This window comes from Lycium barbarum, chromosome 1 (genome assembly GCF_019175385.1).
Source record: "Lycium barbarum isolate Lr01 chromosome 1, ASM1917538v2, whole genome shotgun sequence".
Taxonomy (NCBI): Eukaryota; Viridiplantae; Streptophyta; class Magnoliopsida; order Solanales; family Solanaceae; genus Lycium; species Lycium barbarum.
In genome coordinates this window covers 159,135,990-159,156,761 of record NC_083337.1, presented here as the reverse complement: position 1 = coordinate 159,156,761, position 20,772 = coordinate 159,135,990, and the positions used below count along the sequence as shown (strand labels likewise).

The 20,772-nt window shown below is 33.4% G+C and overlaps 1 protein-coding gene across 1 annotated transcript; it reads left to right on the top strand.

Moving 5' to 3' along the window:
• The first annotated feature begins 10,875 nt into the window (after positions 1–10,875).
• On the top strand, positions 10,876–19,095 carry LOC132600935 (plasma membrane ATPase 2). Its single transcript, XM_060314292.1, has 22 exons — positions 10,876–10,991; positions 11,086–11,149; positions 11,246–11,365; positions 11,987–12,085; positions 12,175–12,312; positions 12,768–12,902; positions 12,983–13,162; positions 13,262–13,468; positions 13,562–13,681; positions 13,764–13,883; positions 13,966–14,088; positions 14,178–14,282; positions 14,451–14,595; positions 15,142–15,306; positions 15,390–15,628; positions 15,779–15,811; positions 15,901–15,982; positions 17,185–17,345; positions 17,527–17,712; positions 17,804–17,986; positions 18,075–18,253; positions 18,757–19,095. Exons 2-22 carry the CDS (start codon positions 11,096–11,098, stop codon positions 18,851–18,853), a joined length of 2,871 nt encoding a protein of 956 aa, XP_060170275.1. The 5' UTR covers positions 10,876–10,991; positions 11,086–11,095; the 3' UTR covers positions 18,854–19,095.
• The last annotated feature ends 1,677 nt before the right edge of the window (positions 19,096–20,772 follow it).

Below are 20,772 nucleotides of genomic sequence, written 5' to 3'. Positions count from 1 at the left end.
CTGGATCGGATAAGGTATCATTAAACTAACATAAGAAGGTTTTTTTCTTCCTGCCCTCCCTTTCTTCCCTAAGCACACAAGATTGAAGACATTTAGTTCGTGGAAAAAAACTCTACTTTTTAGTGAAATAAAGTAGAACTTGCGGCAATTTCATATACATACCTATTTTGTGACCATAATTGATGTTAATGTGTAGTCCAAAAGAAAATTAAAGGATTCAGGATACTATACATATCTACATTTTTAAAACCCTAAATGTGCTCCTGCTTATTTGACTTGTGATTCCTGTATATGTCCTAATTCAAAGTGTAAAAAAATTGCTTGTTGGTGTCTCTCTCACTTCAGAGTAATTAATTATAGTTATCTACTGTGTATCAGTGTATTACATCTATGTTATAAGAAAAAAGACATAGACGAGGCCAAGTGAATGAGAATCAAAGAGAAAATCCAAATCTCATCTCGTGTAAAAAAAAGATCTTACTGTATAGTGTCTCACCAGCAAAGCTCGATCTCAAAATATTGCTGAGTCTTTTGAGTTGCTTTTTGTGATAATGCTAGGGTGACAGATATTCCAATATAATAATACAAAATCATTCTATTATTGGCAGCTTGGGAAAGGGCTCATGTGGCCATGCTTTAGTTATACAATAACGGTAATATATGGAATCTTATACGATGAATATATGATATGACAATTATTTTATGAAAATAAATCATACAAGGTATTATATGAAGAATATAAAATTACGCATGAAGTGTTATAATCAAAATGTGTCCTTCGGACAATGTTTGATTTATGAACAAGATATATTGAATTATACTATAGAAATTAGATCATGATGGGATTATTTAGTAGATAGTTCATTTGACTAAAAGCAAAATACATGGGGTATAATATAAAGTATGTGTAGATTTTTACACTAGACAAATTTAAGTAAATTTTTATTTTCAATTTTAACCTAACTTTCTTTATGGACTTTGGAAGAAGAGCTTTAGGAGAAGGGCATTTTTATCATTTTATAGTTTTATTTTGGGATCAATAATTTTGCAATTATTATCGCATATTGAGTGATATCAAAATAATATCACAATTAATGTATAAGTAATCTCGGGTTGGCTTATTATATCAAAGTAAGAAATTCAACCAAACACAAAATTAGATAATTCTATATTTTATTTCGAGATTGTTAATTATCCCTTATCCCTGTAAGCAAATGACCCCTTATAATTTTGATTGATTTACACAGAGACACAGAGTATAAGAATATTTACAGAAATTGTTTACTTTTACCAATTATAACATGCCATATATGATATTTTGTAAGTTATCCATTTATAATTGTTATATAAAGTTAATGCAACTTACTCTTAATTATACTAGAAGTAATATATTATGAACCAACCTCTTCTTTTTCTTTGCCCCAATTAGAGTATTTAAGGGTGTAGTAAATCTCAATGATATTTTGGATAAAGCCACCTGATTCTTAGAGTTTTAGTGGTTTGGATTCATTTGATTTTTCTTAGTGTTTTTATTACAAAATTAAACTCACAGACTTATACATCAACATTGTCCCCCATAAAATAAAAACACGTGTATTTTCAATAACCAATAATGACTAAACAACCAAAAATATTACTATCAACAATTTTGTTTTTTAGTTCAAATGTTAGAAAGAAACAAAAGAAAAAAAAAATTGGGTGACAAATCTATTAGGAGAAAAGTATACTCCTCCACTTCTTTTCATTTTCTGATTTTCAAAAATTGTTCCAACCATATGGTTGTATTTATTTATTTTTTGTCACTGAAATAAATGACTTATCTTTTTATTTTTATTATATATATATATATATATTTCAATAACCAATAATGACTAAACAACCAAAAATATTACTATCAACAATTTTGTTTTTTAGTTCAAATGTTAGAAAGAAACAAAAGAAAAAAAATTGGGTAACAAATCTATTAGGAGAAAAGTATACTCCTCCACTTCTTTTCATTTTCTGATTTTCAATTTTTTTTCCAACCATATGGTTATATATATTTTTTTTTGTCACTGAAATAAACGACTTATCTTTTTGTTTATATATATATATATATATATATATATATATATATATATATATATTAAGCCAATTTCACAGACTGCATTTGTCTGTGGTCATCGGGAGGTTTGACATTGACCTCTACCTTGTTAATAGAAGTTTCAAAAAATGTACATGGGAGGAGGGCTACACCATGACTCCCTCAGAGCTTTGCTGATCAATTACTAATATGGGCATGGCCCTGATACTAATGAGAGCATTACTAATTAGAGAACAACTTCTAATTAGTTATGTTCTCAACCAAAAACTATATTTCTATGGTACATCATAACTAAAATAAGAGAAAAAACTAGTCCTAATTTTTTTGCAGTTTCAGTTTGTTATATCTGTTTTTTTTTTTTTTTCCTTTGTGAAAGAACCTAATAAAAACATGTGCATTTATATAAGATATCATTAAGATTTGCAGGAGCATTAAATAGTGGACTGGATTCTTTCACAGAAAAATCCAACCTAACCTTCTTCTCATCCTTTGTACTCTTCTTTGAAATTTCAAGAAATGTACATTTCATGTAATTAAGCTCACAAAAGACTTTTTCTTTTTAAGAAAGAAGAATCCCTTAAATACCTATTACTTAGTAGCCCAGAGTACATGGACATAAAATGACCAAACTAACATCATTGAAAGTATACCAAAAATTAGTTGTTCTTTTTGGAAGTTTTCTTGTGGATGAAACTCCTCCTCTCCCCACGCACGCCCAACTTTAGTTTAAATCCCTTGAAAATTCAAACAATGATTTTTTGTCCCACTTTGGTGCTCTATTAAGATGCAATGTTTCAATATTACTACGTATCAAATATCGAAATAATATTTGATAGTTTTATGCTTATGATCATAAAATCGAAGTTAGGTGAGCAAATTATTCGCTCAGTAACTCCTTTAAGTCAAGGTAAATATGAGACGGTTTACTAACTTCAAGGATACACAAACGTGAAGGGCAATAGATATGATAGAAAGTTCTTTATTGGTGTGTACTTTTTTGCAAATTTGCTATACTAAACATTAACTTGCTTTCCACTCATTTTTCTGTCTATAAATAGTATATTTCTGGAATGGTGCTGCAAATTAGGAAAATACTTATAGAATAAGCAATGGAATCAAATTTTAGAATTCCTTATGTAATTTTAACAATAAAATATGGTCATTTGATAGGAAAGTTTTCAGAATATTTGTCTTCTAACCCGTTAAATTAGGCCGATGCAAATTTTGTCCTTTGCTTACATATATGGCTAGCGACTTCGAGGACTTGTTCTAGGATTTGTTGTTGCCTTTTAGTTTAAACAAAGAACAAGATCTGGAAATATTGCCACAGAAAATATTGTTGGCCTACTTTAAATAGAAAAGTTAAATATTAGTATTTCATCATCCTTATTTACATTGGTAACTACATCAAGGAAATTGGCTCAACACAGTACTATACAAACACTAAAATTTTCAAGGAAATTGGCTCAACACAGTACTATAAAATATTAGTAGGCGTTTGTCAATGCGATATGAAATCATGTTTTCAAATCAGCGTTTGCTTATAAAATTTGCGCAAAATTTCAACTTCAACTTCATATCATGATTTTAAATTCCAAATTCTCCAAAAAGGTATGATTTGGGATTCCAAATCATGATTTCAAATTTTTTTAAATATAAAACTTGACCTATAAGTTTATATTTTGTATAAAAGATTCATAAGTTGGTAGATATATTTATTAACCATGTTTACCAACCATAAAAAATCTGATCGGGAAATGCATGTTCGACGTGTTATTCACAATATTTCAATCTCAAAAAAAAAAAAAAACTTCGTAAAGAGATTGTCCATATCATGTGCGAGAATTATATTAAAGAGTAGTTTACACTATAACTCATGTCCAATTTTTCTTTTTATTGAATTAAAGTTCGATCAATTGATGTTGTATTTAAAAAAAAAAATTTCTAGTAGCATATTAATTTTGTTATGAACTATGATTTGCTCATTTGGTAAGATTGTGTAAGAATTGAAAAATATCTTATGGTTTTCACAATTTGTGGAGTTTTTATGTCTATAAGAAAAAATACAACTTAAGAAATCCAAATTGCATGTCGAAATAAAACTTCAACTTTAAATCATCATGATTTCAAATCATTGATTTCATATTATAATCTCAAATCATGTCCAGATAGCTCCTGATATGATGGATAGGGCAAAGGTGCAAATATAGCCTCAACTTTGCGGTTTATAGCAAATATACCCCTCGTTACAAAAGTAGTGTATATATATATCCCTGCCGTTACAAAATGATGCAAATATACTCCCGCCGTTATAAAGTGGTGCAAATATACCCTTTTCGCTGAAGGGATTTTAAAAAAAAAAAATCATTTAGGTTATTTTTAAATTTAAAAAAAAAAAATGCCACGTGACTTTAAAAAAAATCTACCCATTTTTTTTAGTAGACATACTTTTCTAAAGCCACGTAATAGTTTTTTTTCCTAATGGGTCGAGTTTGGTTCATCTTAAAAAATGGGTAGACTTATTTTTTTTTTTAAAGTCACACGCGTTTCTTGCTCTATCCCTTTCTGCCTGTTCAAGAGCAAGTCTTGCTGCTTCGTTAGCCATTTGTCTCTGTCGTCGGAAGGTTCTCTCAATTTCTGGATCAAGATCAACTAACGGTTGTCCTGAACTTCTAGTGCTTGGCATAAACCAGAGAAGCCTGAAGAATCACAAGTAGAACAACGAAGAAAAGTAAAGACTTGAATAGAAAAAAACAAACTCAAATTAGAAAAACAGTAAATTTTTCTAAGTCCCCGGCAACGGCGCCAAAAACTTGTTGCTCCCAAACGCACACGCAAGTATACGTGGTCGTACAAGTAATATAGACTGTTAAGTCCAGATATCGATCCCACAGAGACTTAGATTATACTGTTAAACTAATTCAAATTCGAATAAAACTATTCAAGAGAGTAAAAACCAAGATTGTTTGTTGTACTAAACTAAAACTGAAAAGTAAACAATTTATGATGGGTGATTTTTATAACTGGGACTACGTTGACAAGGACTGTAAGAATTTTCAGATGAGATAAAGATCTAGGGTTATGGCTTTCGACAATCCAGTTGATCTTCAGACAATTCCACCTATTTTATTTCCGGGGTTACTAGTTGACGGGTTAATTATGCTTTATGATATTCTCTCGAACTACTCACAAGCCTGTAGATGTTACTTTAATGCCTATATCTCTATGGTCATTAGATGTAACAAGAACGCCTTTATTTTACCGTATTCAACTAAGTAGGGCTAAAGGGTATATCTCTATCCTCATTAGCGAAACGATTAAATCGAACAAACTCTATTTATTCTTATTAAGTACGTGAATTATCTTTCTCAAGTTCAATTCACGCATCACAGATAGTGTCTAACTATTGGCCAGATAATCAAACAATTAAAACCAAGAATAAATAAGCAACCCACAATATGAAAAATCAATAGATAATAATTGTCATCAAATCAACTTTCAAGTCTTTCGCCACAACCCTAGAATTAGGAGATTAGCTACTCATGGTTCGATCATAGACAAAAGAAGCCATGAATACTAGGGTTGAAAAAGATGAAAAATAAAATAACCTAGAAAGAGAAAAAGGAGAACGGTGGCTTACAAATCCTTGAATAATCCCAGAATACCGTTCTTAGTTATAAAAACGACTATATATAGGCTAGGGTAAAAATAATAATTAAGGAATCCAAATCCTAGTCTAATCGGGAAAAACGTCCGCAAAGTCTCGCTTTCCTTCGGCATCGCGGAAGAATCGCGCAATGATCTGCAGCTGCTCGCCTTCTTCATGAGATGCGGACCGATCGCGCACCCTGACGACTGAGTTTGGTTATTCCGCTATCTTCACGCGATGCGGACCGATGGCCTGACTTTCTGGAGCTTCTCGCTATCCTTCCGCGATGCGGAAGGAAAGCGAGGTTCTGCAGGTAATTACTCTTCCTTTAGTTCATCCTTTGCGGTAATTGACTTGTCACCTCAGCCAATCGACATCTGCTACGACTTCCAATCATTTTAAGCACATTTTCCATCATTTGTCATCATCATACCTATACACATGAAATGTAACGACATAAGTTCAAATACGACGGTTACTCCATGAATTAAGCGATAAAAGTCATAAGATGAAGTTGTAATACGACACAAAACATGATATTTGCGCCAAATATCATCACAAAGATATTTTTTTCAACAACCCATACCCAATATACCAGAAAAAAAATTACCATGGCTTTAGAAAAATAAGTAGACTTTTTTTAACGTCACGTGACATTTTTTTAAATAAAAAATAACCTAAATGATTTAAAAAAAAACTCTCGTTAGCGAAAAGGGTATATTTGCACCATTTTATAAACGGTCGGAGTATATTTGCACTATTTTGTAACGGCAGGGGTATATATGCACCACTTTTGTAACGAGGAGTATTTGTTCTAAATCGCAAAGTTGAGGGTATATTTGCACCTTTGCCCTAATGGATATCACCAAAACCTTATGGTGGAGTGATAAGCATTTCTACATCCTTAATTTAATAATTTCAGGTGTGAGCCTCAATGAAATTGCATTTGGTAGGGGACGGTTTATTTCTCAAAATAAAATTTGCACAAATATTCTGAATTCAGTCAGACATATGTGTTAGAACAATCAATGAAAAACCTAAAAAAGGAAAGGTTATAATGTATGACTGAAAAAGGAGCCAAAAAGTAACTTATAGATAATGTACGTACGGGAAGTTGAGAAAGTAGAAAAGAGGAAGGAAAAGGGAAAGTAAAGAGATGAAAAGATGGAGATGTGGAGAGGAGAAGAAAGAAAGTTGAATATGGAGGAAAAGTAAAGTCATCACTAACTCTCTAAACTTTTTGCAAGCCCCATATTTTTAATCAATTTTTATGTCTAACTTTTCTACTTTCTAAGTGAAAAAATAAAATAAAAAATGAATGTCTATGTACAGATATCTACCAGCATGCACAAGGTTACTTTGATTTTTTTTTTATTCACACATGATATTTATATTATTAATAAATGTATGAGCTAACAACTTCGATTTAATAACAGTCAATTTATTATATTATGTAAATACCGAGTTAATGTGTGAACTTTTTCGTTCCTAGCAACATGAGTCGTCGGCACATTCATTAGTTTTCTTTTGAAATTTATATATGGTTAAACAATTCGAAAGAAATATTAACTGGATGATAGTGTTAGTTAACAAACAGTACAAAGTTTGTAACATAATCGACATTGTTTATATTAACTGGATGATCATGTTAGTTAATGTTAGCGTGGAAACGATAAAAACACAGTAATTAACATGGTTCGGATCGATGTGATCCTATTCCACGGGGAACGGCCGACACTTTATATTAAGGGAGAAAGTAAGTTACAAGATTGAATACTCTTGGGTTTTATATTCTGTCCTATTTAAATTTTTTTAGCTAGTACCTATTTATACTACTAAGTCTAATCCTTTCCTAGAAAGAATCTAAATCCCAATAACACTCGAAAATTAACAAAGAAAAAGTTTCCTTTTATTTCTTTCCTCTTTTGAGTAGAAATTGACTTGAATATCTTCTCAACTTCACAGTTAACAAACCGTACAAATTTTATAACATAGTCGACATTATTTATACTAACTGGATGATCATGTCGGTTAACAAACAGTACAAAGTGTGTAGCATAGACAGGCAATTCATCAAGGGACAAAAGAAAAAGAGAAGAGAAGTCATGAAATGACAAATTCTAATAGGGAAAAACAACATTTGGAGAGGGACTTTTCAAAACTAATTCTGACTTATATACTATGCTTTCTAAAAAATTATAATGATCTGTTGACTGTTCAGAAAGCTAGGAATTTTACTTTTTTCTAATGCGAAAAGTTCAGTCTCTGATTGGCCGCCTTCCAATATGCCAAATTGCCAATTAGCATACGACTCTAAAACTTTGTTAAATAAACAAAATAAAAATAAAACTTAAAATGAATTGTTCAATGATTTGCCAATTATTCGGTTGATATTTTCATTTTAAAATTGGTTTTAGTAAATCGCTGATTGCCAAATGGCTAGCTTTCGAAGTAATTTAGAGTGGAGAGCATGTAATAAGTGATAATCACGTCCTAATTAGTAGAATTTGATTAGGACAACTTTATTAAGGATTATGCAATCCCATGTGACCTTGTCAAAATTATATCATGTGTAGTGGCCAAGATCACTGGATTTGTGTTTCAATTATTGTTCTCAGACGTGGGTACATGAACCTGACTACACAAGCCAAAAAAAATAAAAAATAAAAATTAGCTATATGACAACTTTATGTTACATGGACAGTTCAAGATATCACTATTGTCAATTTTATGAGTTGGGTTCTCCTCATCTTTTGTCAACTATGTAAAAAGAAAATCACACACATGCGCACAGAATTTAAGTTTCGTGTGCGAATAATGTATTACAATATTTTCAAATATAATTTAAGTTTTGTGCACCTACGAAATGTGAATTTGTACCTTGTCAAATTAAGTTAACATGCAATAACATGCAATTACTTATAGCAAGTTTGATTTGAAAACCTATGAATAAGAGCGTCATCAAATGGGCAGATTGATCGAGTTGAATTTAGTCAGTCAAAATTGACAGATTGTGCTGAATTGAATCGAGTCAAGATGGATTGAGTTTATAAATGGAATGGTCATTTGGGTGAAATTGGCTAATTAATGGCCATAGCCCGAACCATCCATTTTTATTAAATTATAGTTTAGATATTTATTTTCTTATAGTTTGTTTAGGTACCTAATATTTTTTTTACTATTATGGCTAGACAAGGTTTCTTACAGGTCAATATGAGTTACATATTAGCCCAACTTTCAGATAGATTGATTTGAACGAGTCGAAATAAATTGAGTTAATAAACAAGTGAATTATTAACTTACTCAAATTTGGGCGGATCAAATTTTCATCAATTAATTTTACTACTCCTACCAATAAAAATAGAATAAATAGCATATTATTAGTAAGTTAAAACATATTGATGGCACATATGTAAATTGACAGTGCCAATATTTCTTTTAAACGAAAATAGGGAGAGAGACTAGCACCCGGTTTCTGTTTTTTTTTTTTTACCCAATATTCAATATTTATTTTGTAATTTCAATTAATTTAAATTGTGCAGCGCAAGACTCATCAAAAGACAGAAAAAAATAACACAATGTTTCCGGTAAAAAGATAATGCACAAGTTAGTTGAAATCGAAATAACGTTGATATGACTTAAATTTTTCGGCTAAAACAAAATGATTATATTAGTAAGCTGATGTAATAAACTATGACTTTTTTCCGTAAATTAAGAAAAATACATGACCCTTCTGCTGTCTAACAAACAAGAAAATTGCTTGGAAGGTGAAAAAAACTGACTTGGTCTACTGTTTGAAGGATCGTGCCTACCTGCAGGTTTAATTAAGTATGTTTACGCAAAAATATCAGTCCACAACAGAATAATTAAAAATAAGAAATGTTCAAGAGAATCCAATAAAAAATATTACTACTACTATTAGTTTAATCCCTTTGTTGATTTTCTTAAATTATTATAATCTGGATCAACATAACCTGTGACCAGCTATAGGTCAAAGAAGTTGAGTACAACTAAAAGAAACGTGCATTAGGAAGTTGACTGTCTTTTAATTAAAAAACGAAAATATTGTTTGGGAGAAGAAGATATTTATTTATCTCTCTTCTTATTTACAAATAAAACCACAAAAGTTTAATTAATTCAACAACAACAACATACCAAGTGTAATCCACTCAAGAAGGGTAAAAAGTTTAATTAATAAAAAAAAAAGAGTACTTTGAAAGAAGCAAGATACAATTAGGGATCAGGATCTGATAGCTCAGTTGGTTGATTACATAAACTTTCACTTTGTTGGTGAGGGTTCGAATCTTCTCGTTGTAATCCTCTTCCCATTTTTTCTTTCCCTACATCTATGTAATAATTTTTTTTTTAAAAGTTAAAAAAAAGAGAAAAACAAAAGGTACAGTTAGGGGGTGGGGTGCGCACATGAGCATGAGCAGGCGCACACCTCATTTATCTTTACAATTTGCTTTCAAAATAAAGGGGTGAAATATCTATAATAAGAAAAAATAATAATAATAAATAAATATTATTATTATTATTATTATTGTTGTTGTTGTTTTTTATTTTCCATCATAAAAAAGTATTTTTCTTTAACTTTTCCTAATTCCTCAATATTTTAATTTTAGGATTTTGTAATTTATATAAAGTATTTTTATGTACTTTCAATAGGTAAGTTTTATTTTAAATAAATTATATTCAAATTGAGAAAAAAAATACTACATATTTGACCTTTGTGCTCTGAAAGATGATAAAAAATATACAACTAGCAATAGTAGCAGCGTAGCCACATAAAAAGACGGGTGATCAATTGAACATCCTTCATAAAAAATTATTGAGCACATTAAATATTGATCTTGAATACACTTAACGAAATTTCTGATTTCACCGCTGAATAATAATTCCCATACTCCGTATACTCACTCACTTATTGAGACAATAGAATCTCTTATCCGGAAAGAAACTACTCCAGTATATTACTCTTTTTAGTAATGTAAGAAGAAAGGAAAATGTATTTTAGTGATAGAAAAAAGATAATACAGTCATAAAGCTAAGGGGTTAAAGTTAGTGGGGAACTTTGGCAATATAAGTATTTATAGAGGGAGGCTATTGTAAATAAACATAAGTATTTATACAGTGTTTGTATCTGTTACTCCTTTAGTATAATTTTCCTCATTGTTTCTGTTATTTGGTGGGCTACTTATACTTACCAATCCTATTTCTTGGAAAAAAAAAACAAAAAAAAAAACCTATCTTTCTTTGGTGGGTACTTCTTGTTAGTTATCTAGTTTTCTTTGGTGGGTGTTTATTTAACAGGTTCTTGATATAAATTTTCTTGAAATTTTTGAGTATACAGATTAGTAAAGATGGGGGAGAAACCTGAAGTGTTAGATGCTGTGTTAAAAGAGACTGTTGATTTGGTAATTGGATCTGACAACATTAAGTTTAATGTTTTTTACTAGCTTGTTCTTGAATTTAATGTTGTTTGTTTCTTTTTTTGCTTGTTGTAATTGCAGGAAAACATACCCATTGAGGAAGTTTTTGAAAATTTGAGATGTACAAAAGAGGGTCTTACCAGTACGTCTGCCCAAGAAAGGTTGGCAATTTTTGGGTACAACAAACTAGAGGAGAAGAAGGTTTGATATATTTTATTTTTTGGCCCCTACTGGGCCACTTTGAACTGAAATATTCTGATGAATCTTTGTTTTGATTGACTTGCATCTATTGTATATGTTCTTTGATTTTGACTTTCATGGGTACTTTATATTTTTCCTTATCTCCTTTTTTGTTGAATTTTATACTTTTCTCTTCTAGTCTGTCTTGTTTGGACTTGAATTGACACTTTTTGACTGAAAATTAGATGTTTTTAGTTGAACTAGCTGATTGGAGGATTTAAAGTTGAAGTTTTTGACTAAAAATTTAGAGTGAAGTATTATGATTGTTTAAGATTACTGCTTGCTGTATTGTTGGAGAGCATTTGAATCGATTCTTTTTGACTGAAAAATAGATGTCTTTAGTTGCACAAGCTGATTGGCAACCAATGTTTAAGTGTTTTGACTTAAAAGTTAAAGTGAACTGTTATGATTGTTCAAGATTACTGTTTGCTGTGTATTATAGGAGAGCATTTGAATTGACTCTTTTTGGCTGAAAATTAGATGCCTTTAGTTGAACCAGCTGATTGCAGAATTTAATGTTTTTACGTTTGACTTAAAAGTTAAAGTGAACTGTTATGATTGTTGAAGATTACTGTTTTATAGGAGAGCAAATTCTTGAAATTTTTGGGGTTTATGTGGAACCCTCTCTCATGGGTTATGGAAGCTGCTGCTATTATGGCTATTGCTCTTGCAAATGGAGGAGTAAGTAACCGCATTCCGATTTATCATGCTATTCAATAATATATACTGGTTTTTCTGACTTAGTGGAGAATATATGTTGTATTTTGCAGGGAAAGCCTCCGGATTGGCAAGATTTTGTGGGTATCATTACCTTACTTGTGATTAACTCAACAATTAGTTTTATTGAGGAGAACAATGCTGGCAATGCAGCAGCTGCTCTCATGGCTCGGCTCGCTCCTAAAGCAAAGGTTCCAGATTCACCAACCATAATCTGTTATTCAATTTCTATTAGACAGCATGTGAAAGTTGTTAACTTACGTAACTTTGGTGTGAATTTATCTCGGAAAAAAAAAAACCTTAGTAGGCGTTTGGCCATAGATTCCAAATATTTTTCACTTTATTTGGAATATATGGAGTTGGAGTTGCGTTTGGTTATACTGTTTCCAAAGAATATTTGGAATAATATTCATTTTTGCAGGTACTTAAATACAACTTCAAAAGTGAAAAGTGAGTTGGAAAGTAGGTTATAAGCTGTTTCCCAAATTTGAAATACCACTTCAAGTTGGATTTGGAATTTTCATGGCCAAACACAGATTTTCAAATAAAGTGAAAAATTATTCCGGAAAAAAGTGAATAATTTTTATGGGCAAACGGGTCCTTATCGACAGTCGTCCTGATTGCGTGCTCTTGTCGATATATGCAGGTTCTTCGAGATGGAAAATGGAATGAAGAAGATGCTGCTGCTCTTGTTCCTGGGGACATAGTCAGTATTAAACTAGGAGATATAGTTCCTGCAGATGCCCGTCTTCTTGAAGGCGATCCGCTGAAAATTGACCAGGTGATTAAGTTTTTTGTGATTCGTTAAGTGGCAAATATGTTTTCTTTAACTGTGGCACTGAAAGTATCTGTTACTTGCAGTCTGCTTTGACTGGTGAATCACTTCCTGTAACAAAAGGTCCTGGAGATGGTGTCTACTCTGGTTCCACATGTAAACAGGGAGAGATAGAAGCCGTCGTCATCGCCACTGGGGTTCATACCTTTTTCGGGAAGGCCGCCCACCTTGTTGACAGTACAAACCAAGTGGGACACTTCCAAAAGGTGACTTGAACTCGTACTGTCTTAATTGTTCTGAATGTTAGTTGATAATCTTGTTATTCTGAATCTCATGCTCCCCAATGTTGTTGATGTCTCTACCAGGTTTTGACTGCTATTGGAAACTTCTGCATCTGCTCTATTGCAGTGGGGATGATAATAGAGATTATTGTGATGTACCCTATTCAACACCGCAAATATCGTCCCGGGATTGACAATCTTCTTGTCCTTCTCATTGGTGGAATTCCAATTGCCATGCCAACGGTTCTTTCAGTCACAATGGCCATTGGTTCTCATCGCCTCGCTCAACAGGTTTGTTAGCGTTTCAGCATGTCTTCAATCGTGAGTTGTCGTAGTTCAGCAGTGCGGATATGTGATGCATTTTTCATCATTTTAACTATTCAGGGTGCTATTACAAAAAGAATGACAGCTATAGAGGAGATGGCTGGTATGGATGTGCTTTGTAGTGACAAGACAGGGACCCTAACACTAAACAAGCTTAGTGTTGACAAAAACCTTGTTGAGGTGAGAATTCTAAGATTTCAATCTTATTCCTTATTTCACACAAATTCTGATTTTCTTTTGTTTGTTCCTGTTAAATTTCCAGGTTTTTGCCAAAGGTGTCGATGCAGATACTGTTGTTCTGATGGCAGCTCGAGCGTCTCGAACAGAGAACCAGGATGCCATTGATACCGCTATTGTTGGGATGCTATCTGATCCAAAGGAGGTAACTTTGGAATTGCATTACTCTGTGATTAACACATCCATTCTAGCTGGAAGAAACTGTTCTAATGCTGCCATTAATGCAGGCACGAGCTGGCATTCGTGAAATACACTTTCTTCCCTTCAATCCAACTGACAAGCGAACAGCACTTACTTATCTTGACGGTGAAGGAAAAATGCACAGGGTCAGCAAAGGAGCACCAGAGCAGGTAAGACTGTCACCACTAAGTAGTCCTTCTCTGCTGCTTTTACTTTGCAGGTTCGCATTTTCTAACCAATCGTCGCAATGTGGATTTAGATCCTGAATCTTGCCCACAACAAGTCAGACATAGAAAATAGAGTTCATTCAGTAATTGATAAGTTTGCTGAGAGGGGCTTGCGTTCACTTGGTGTGGCGTACCAGGTACTTTGCTTTTCTTTTATCATATGTGGAACTCATCATATTGTATATAAACTGAATATATCAACTATCTGGCAGTTTAGGCGTATAACCTAATGCTCTTATAGTGGAGAGAAGGGATTAATTACCTTTGTCTTCATTTAATCACGTACACCCTGACACTCCATGCAGGAAGTTCCAGAGGGAAGGAAGGAGAGTACTGGAGGACCATGGCAATTCATTGGTCTCCTGCCTTTGTTTGATCCACCAAGACATGACAGTGCTGAGACTATAAGGAGGGCTTTGAATCTTGGAGTGAATGTTAAAATGATCACAGGTATTTCTGAATTTTTTATTTTTTATGTTCAATGTGTTGAAACATTGTTTGTAAATCGACTGCATGCTATATTGACAACTTGGTAGTAATGGCTACCCACCCCCTTAATAAAAGGAAGAGAGAAAGGAAAAATGTATCCACTGAAATGAGGTTTCCAAAGATTATCTTGGGTATTCTGTAAGCTTATTGGATCAAAGACTACTTTTGATTCGTTCCTAATTCTTAATTGGGCTGTCTTTTTTTTTTTTTTTTTTTTGGGTGAGGACAATATGATAGTTGGACAATATGAATTTCTAAATGCGCTCTTATAGCTGCATGAAGAGTGATGTCCATGCCTGTCCCTTGGCTTTTCATTTAGATTTTGGGTTTTCACAATTGATTTTATAGATTAATACTTTTTACCCGTCAACTTATGTTTTACCAAGATGATATTGCTTTTTGCTGTAAAGGCTCAGACGTTTGGACCGGTATCATCTTACTGGTCTTGCATTTTTTGCTACATCGAAGTTTTGACAAGCTAATTTTTGATGTCTGTTCTCTTGGCAGGGGATCAACTGGCTATAGGAAAAGAAACAGGTCGCCGCCTGGGAATGGGAACCAACATGTATCCTTCATCTGCTCTGTTAGGGCAGACTAAGGATGAATCAATTATGTCTTTACCAGTTGATGAGCTGATCGAAAAGGCTGATGGTTTTGCTGGAGTTTTCCCTGGTATGTTTCTTTCAGAAAATTCCTTTCTTTCTAATTTCGGTAATACACTGGGGTACTGATATGTTGTTTGCTCATTGCTTTAGAGCACAAATACGAGATAGTAAAGCGCTTGCAAGCTAGGAAGCATATTTGTGGTATGACTGGTGATGGAGTCAATGATGCTCCTGCTTTAAAGAAGGCTGATATTGGTATAGCTGTTGATGATGCCACTGATGCTGCTCGTAGTGCTTCTGACATTGTTCTTACCGAACCTGGTCTCAGTGTCATCATTAGTGCTGTTTTGACTAGTCGAGCAATCTTTCAAAGGATGAAAAACTACACGGTATATGTTTGTCTTGTTAGAGGCGTAATATTTAGATCCTTATACATCCTAATTTTTTGCTATATCTTAGCATCTGTTATTTTGGTTGTACGCACAATCTGTCGCTGATGTACGATGTTGATAACTTATCTTTTATTTTTGCATCGGCAGATATATGCTGTTTCCATCACAATCCGTATTGTGGTATGTTTTTCGGCTGCTGCTTCTTTGCTACTTATTTTTTATGATTCTTATATGATATTTTGATATTCTTTTTCTATTTAATATCACAGCTTGGTTTTATGCTTCTGGCCCTTATCTGGAAGTTTGACTTTCCACCTTTCATGGTGCTTATCATTGCAATCCTCAATGACGGTTGGTCCTTTTCACTGATAGTAACATAGACAATATGAAGTTTATACGTTCTGTCATTTTAAGGGATCCTAATTTGTCTTTAAGATAAATTTTTGTGAGTATTGATATGAAACTTGCCCAAATGGAGGATTATAAGTTTATGATTGAGCGGTAGTTGTGCAATCTTCCACTTTAACTTCTAACTAGTCAACTTCACAGTCAATCACATCTCAAGAACAACTACTATTATGCCTCAATTGAAAACAAGTCGGGGTCGGCCATTGAATCCTCACTGAGCGGTGCCTCACTGACCCTTTAGACTCATCACATGCCGGTATTATCAAAATAATAATAAAAAAACTGAAAGTTCTCTATATTCTCTACTAGCTTATAAATCTCTGACAGGATGACTAAAACATTCATAGATGTATAGGCCTAGCATAAGCATACTAACGTGATTAGAACATGTTTCTATTTGATTAATACTCTCCCGGTTCAGAATAAGTGTCTTGCCTTTCAGATTTGGTCCAAAGTAAGTGTCATTTTGAGAAAGCAAAGCATTAAGTTTTTGCCATATTTATCCTTGCTCTAATAAATGATCTATACAACTTTCTAAAGGTCTTCCCTATGCTTATTTACATTTAATAGGAAAGATAAAAGGTTATTTAGTCAATAACCCTTATAACGAATGTTCTTAACTAGCATTCTTAATGGTGTACCAAAATATGAAAAGACACTTATTTCAGTAGAAGATAAAAATTGTGGCAAAATTAGAGGATGCAGTAGATTTGTCATTATCTTATTATCAAAAGATAAGGTAGATCGACTGTCATAAAAAAAAAAAAAAGATAAGGTAGATTGATTAAATTTTTTATCAGTAGCTGCTTTCAATTTCCATGTGTAGGACCTCTAAGGTTTAATAGCCTTTTTATGTGACAAGGTGATAGTAATTTTATTATTGTTGGGAACAACGCCTGCATTCATGTGGTAGACGAAGAAACTAGAGAACCTAATCCAATCTTCAATTCAAATCGGAACCCCAAGGGTGAACTAAAAAGAAATAGGAATAAGAGGCTACTTCTCAAATGTACAAAATCATTTTCTATTTCATCAAAAGCTCTCCTAAAAAGTTTAGTATCTTCTGCCGCTGCAAGCATTTAGTTAGTTCTCGTCTTTACACAGACTTCTTTTCTACGTCTAACTTCTAATGTTTATAATCTCAGGTACCATTATGACTATATCAAAGGATAGGGTCAAACCATCTCCTCTACCTGATAGTTGGAAGCTGGCTGAGATTTTCACTACTGGGGTTGTTCTTGGTGGTTACTTAGCAATGATGACAGTCATTTTCTTTTGGGCAGCATATGAAACAGATTTCTTCCCGGTGAGTATATTAGTTTCTTGTGCTGCAGAACTTTGATAATTGTCTTATTATGACGACTATCTGTATATTAAACTAAAAAACTATCTGTTGAAATTGCTGTTTGGAATGTTTAGATGTTGAACTGGTATTAATTATATACTGTTCTTAGTTTGTAATCTCACTCAGTTTGGTGATTTTCCAGCGTGTATTTGGGGTATCCACACTTCAGAAGACAGCAACTGACGACTTCAGGAAACTTGCATCAGCAATTTACCTTCAAGTGAGCACTATCAGTCAGGCCCTGATATTTGTCACAAGATCTCGAAGTTGGTCATTTGTTGAGCGTCCTGGTTTGTTGCTCGTGGTCGCTTTTCTGATTGCTCAACTGGTGAACCATCTGCCTCAGTGATTCTGGCAAAATTTCCCCAACTTTACCGATGTCTTATAAAGTTTGGTTCCTGATAAAAATTTATAAACAGGTTGCCACCTTGATTGCTGTTTATGCAAGCTGGAGCTTTGCTGCAATTGAAGGAATTGGGTGGGGTTGGGCAGGAGTGATCTGGCTCTACAATTTAGTATTCTACTTCCCGCTTGATATCATCAAGTTCTTAATCAGATATGCTCTCAGTGGAAGGGCCTGGGATCTTGTTCTTGAGCAAAGGGTATGAGTTATATACATATATGATATATATTCCTGCTCATGCTATTTTCATCCAATGGTATGTGATGGTGTTTTTCTTTTTATTGCAGATTGCTTTCACCAGGAAGAAGGATTTCGGAAAAGAACAACGTGAGCTTCAATGGGCCCACGCACAGAGGACCCTTCACGGGCTGCAAGTTCCTGACACCAAATTGTTTAGTGAAGCTACCAATTTCAATGAGCTTAATCAGTTGGCTGAGGAAGCAAAGAGGAGAGCTGAAATTGCTAGGTAAAGATTGTCATTTTGAGTAGGTCTTTTTGACAAACAGAAGCATAGTGGATTATTTTATGGGATAATTACATTTTTGGACCGCTCTGAAAATTAATAGCCAGCCAATGTATATGTTATGTATATTAGGTATAAATATACATATCATATGTTATTTTATATTCATATACTATAAATATGTATATACATTGGTATAAATATACATAACATATACATATGTTATAAATATTAGGTATAAATATAATTAATTTTGGCTGACGGTTCAAAAATGAAAAAAATCCTTTAATATCTTCCCGCTTGTGCTTCCAATAATGATAGTTGAATGTGAAGTTGACCTTGCATTTGTGGGCATTCACTCTTCTCCCTTCGACTAGTATGGCCAGGCTACATTACCAAATCTCCAGTCTTGCTTCGCTTTATCTTTACTCTTAGTTTTCATCTGCTAAACGCATGTTGAGTTTTTGTGACTTGTGGAACCTGAACACTACATTTTTTAATTGCAGGCAACGTGAGCTTCACACACTGAAAGGTCACGTCGAATCAGTGGTGAAGTTGAAGGGTCTTGACATAGAGACAATTCAGCAATCATACACCGTTTGATGGGAGAGCTATGCTTGACTAGTGTTACTTAACCGGATGAAGACATAATGAGTGTGAGTTAACATCTGGGACGACATAGTTCATAGTAGTAGTAATGTCTTCAGCACCTGAAAGTGCCTTATATATTTGGATGCATTTTTGAATTCTTGGTTTTTCTCTCCCTGCTTTTACGTCTTGACTCCATTATATATGTTACAATTGATCAAGAATGAATATTAAGCTATAACAGCATTCATTATCTATATTCTTTAAGAGGTTTTATTTCATGGTTTAGCAGCATCCGATTTTTGTACTGCCTCTCTCGATTCATTGATTAAAGAAGTTAGATTTTTTGCTCGTGTCTAATGGTGACTGGCAATTTAGTTGTGGGAATTTCTCTAACCTGCTGTTGAATGGAAGAACGGCTGCTTTCAACCTCACATTGCTTCAGCCATTGCTCAACATAAACTTTTAGTACTTAAGGTTTTTGTAAGAAAATACATAATTAGGTGCTTGAAGCGGCACTCAATAGTTTCATTAGCAGTTTTTCTGTCTACTGTTGCAGTTGAGACAGACAATATAGGAATTGCAAAAGATTAATTTTCTTTTGTTTTTTCATTTGGTGTCTGCTATCCCTTTTGGAGTTCGATTAATCGGATTCAGACCGGGAAGTTTTACTTTGGGGGTAAAGCATTTCCTATCAGAGGCGACTACACACCTAGAGGTCAAACTCGAGACCTAATTAAGTATGAAGGAATACTTATCACTCTACCACAACCTTTGGTGGTTTGCATAATGTTTAGTACTAGTAGTGCTTTGCATCCTGAAATCCATGCGTTTGCCGGCAGTTCTACCATCTAATTTTGCTCCTACAACGAATACTATGAGTTCAACTAAGTTCATTATCTTTTACTTATCATAAAAGATGAAAAAAAGAATCTTGAAAAGATGGACCTCAGATATTATTAAAGAAAAAGACGACCTAGCATGGAGGAGCTAGTCCCCATTATTAGTTGATTAAAGAAAAGTCAGAGAAACTACTATTGCTATTAAAAGATGATAGGCCCATTGTGCTAAATATTTCAACGATGGATCATAAAAGAAAGTCATATCTCAAAACGTGGGCGATGTTTTAGCCACCAACTGATATCATAATATCTGAGTTATAGATATGGGTCCCCCACCAGAAGCTAACAGTTTGATCCATCAATGTAGGGTGCAAAAAAGCAGTAAAGGTACAAAATCAATTTAAAATAGAAGTTGAGTAATTTTGAAGAGGAAAAATCATTTTCAACAAATTTAATGATTATGCAATCATCAAATAAAGAGAGGCTCTGTGCCACAGTCTCCTGAGGACAAACTTACTCGTGCTAAATGTTTTCACCGTAACTTTTAAGAGTCACAAATAAGAGTAAAATCACACATTAATTAAATGTAATTTTCTAAATTATCAAGTCGCACTTAATTTCTTTCTTGGTCAGCTTATGTGGCTTCAAATTGAGTTACTTTTTTGAATAAAAACTGAAATTTGTAGATGCACCGAACTTTTAAAGTTTCAGTTGACATTTACTTTCTTTTTATTTTGGGCAATAAAGCTGACATTGATCACCATCCCTATAGTTGAACCCACTTTTCTTTTCTGGTTAATCCACTTACGTTGATATGTCACTTTATTGGTCCAGGGTTCATTATTCATCTGTCAATTCTAATGGTTCATCTATTGTTGCACTGCGTTGCTCATATGACGCACCTGAATAGAGGCGGATTTAAGGCGCATTTTACGGATTCGGCTAATTTTGTTACTCTAAGGTTCAAACTATGTATGCATATGAAAAGACTTAAACCGAAGGCTTAATGTATATGTGGGCTCCTAAACTTGTTTTTTTTTTTTCATTATGTCACCTCAACTAAGTATTGTTCATATTAAATCCCTGAATTTG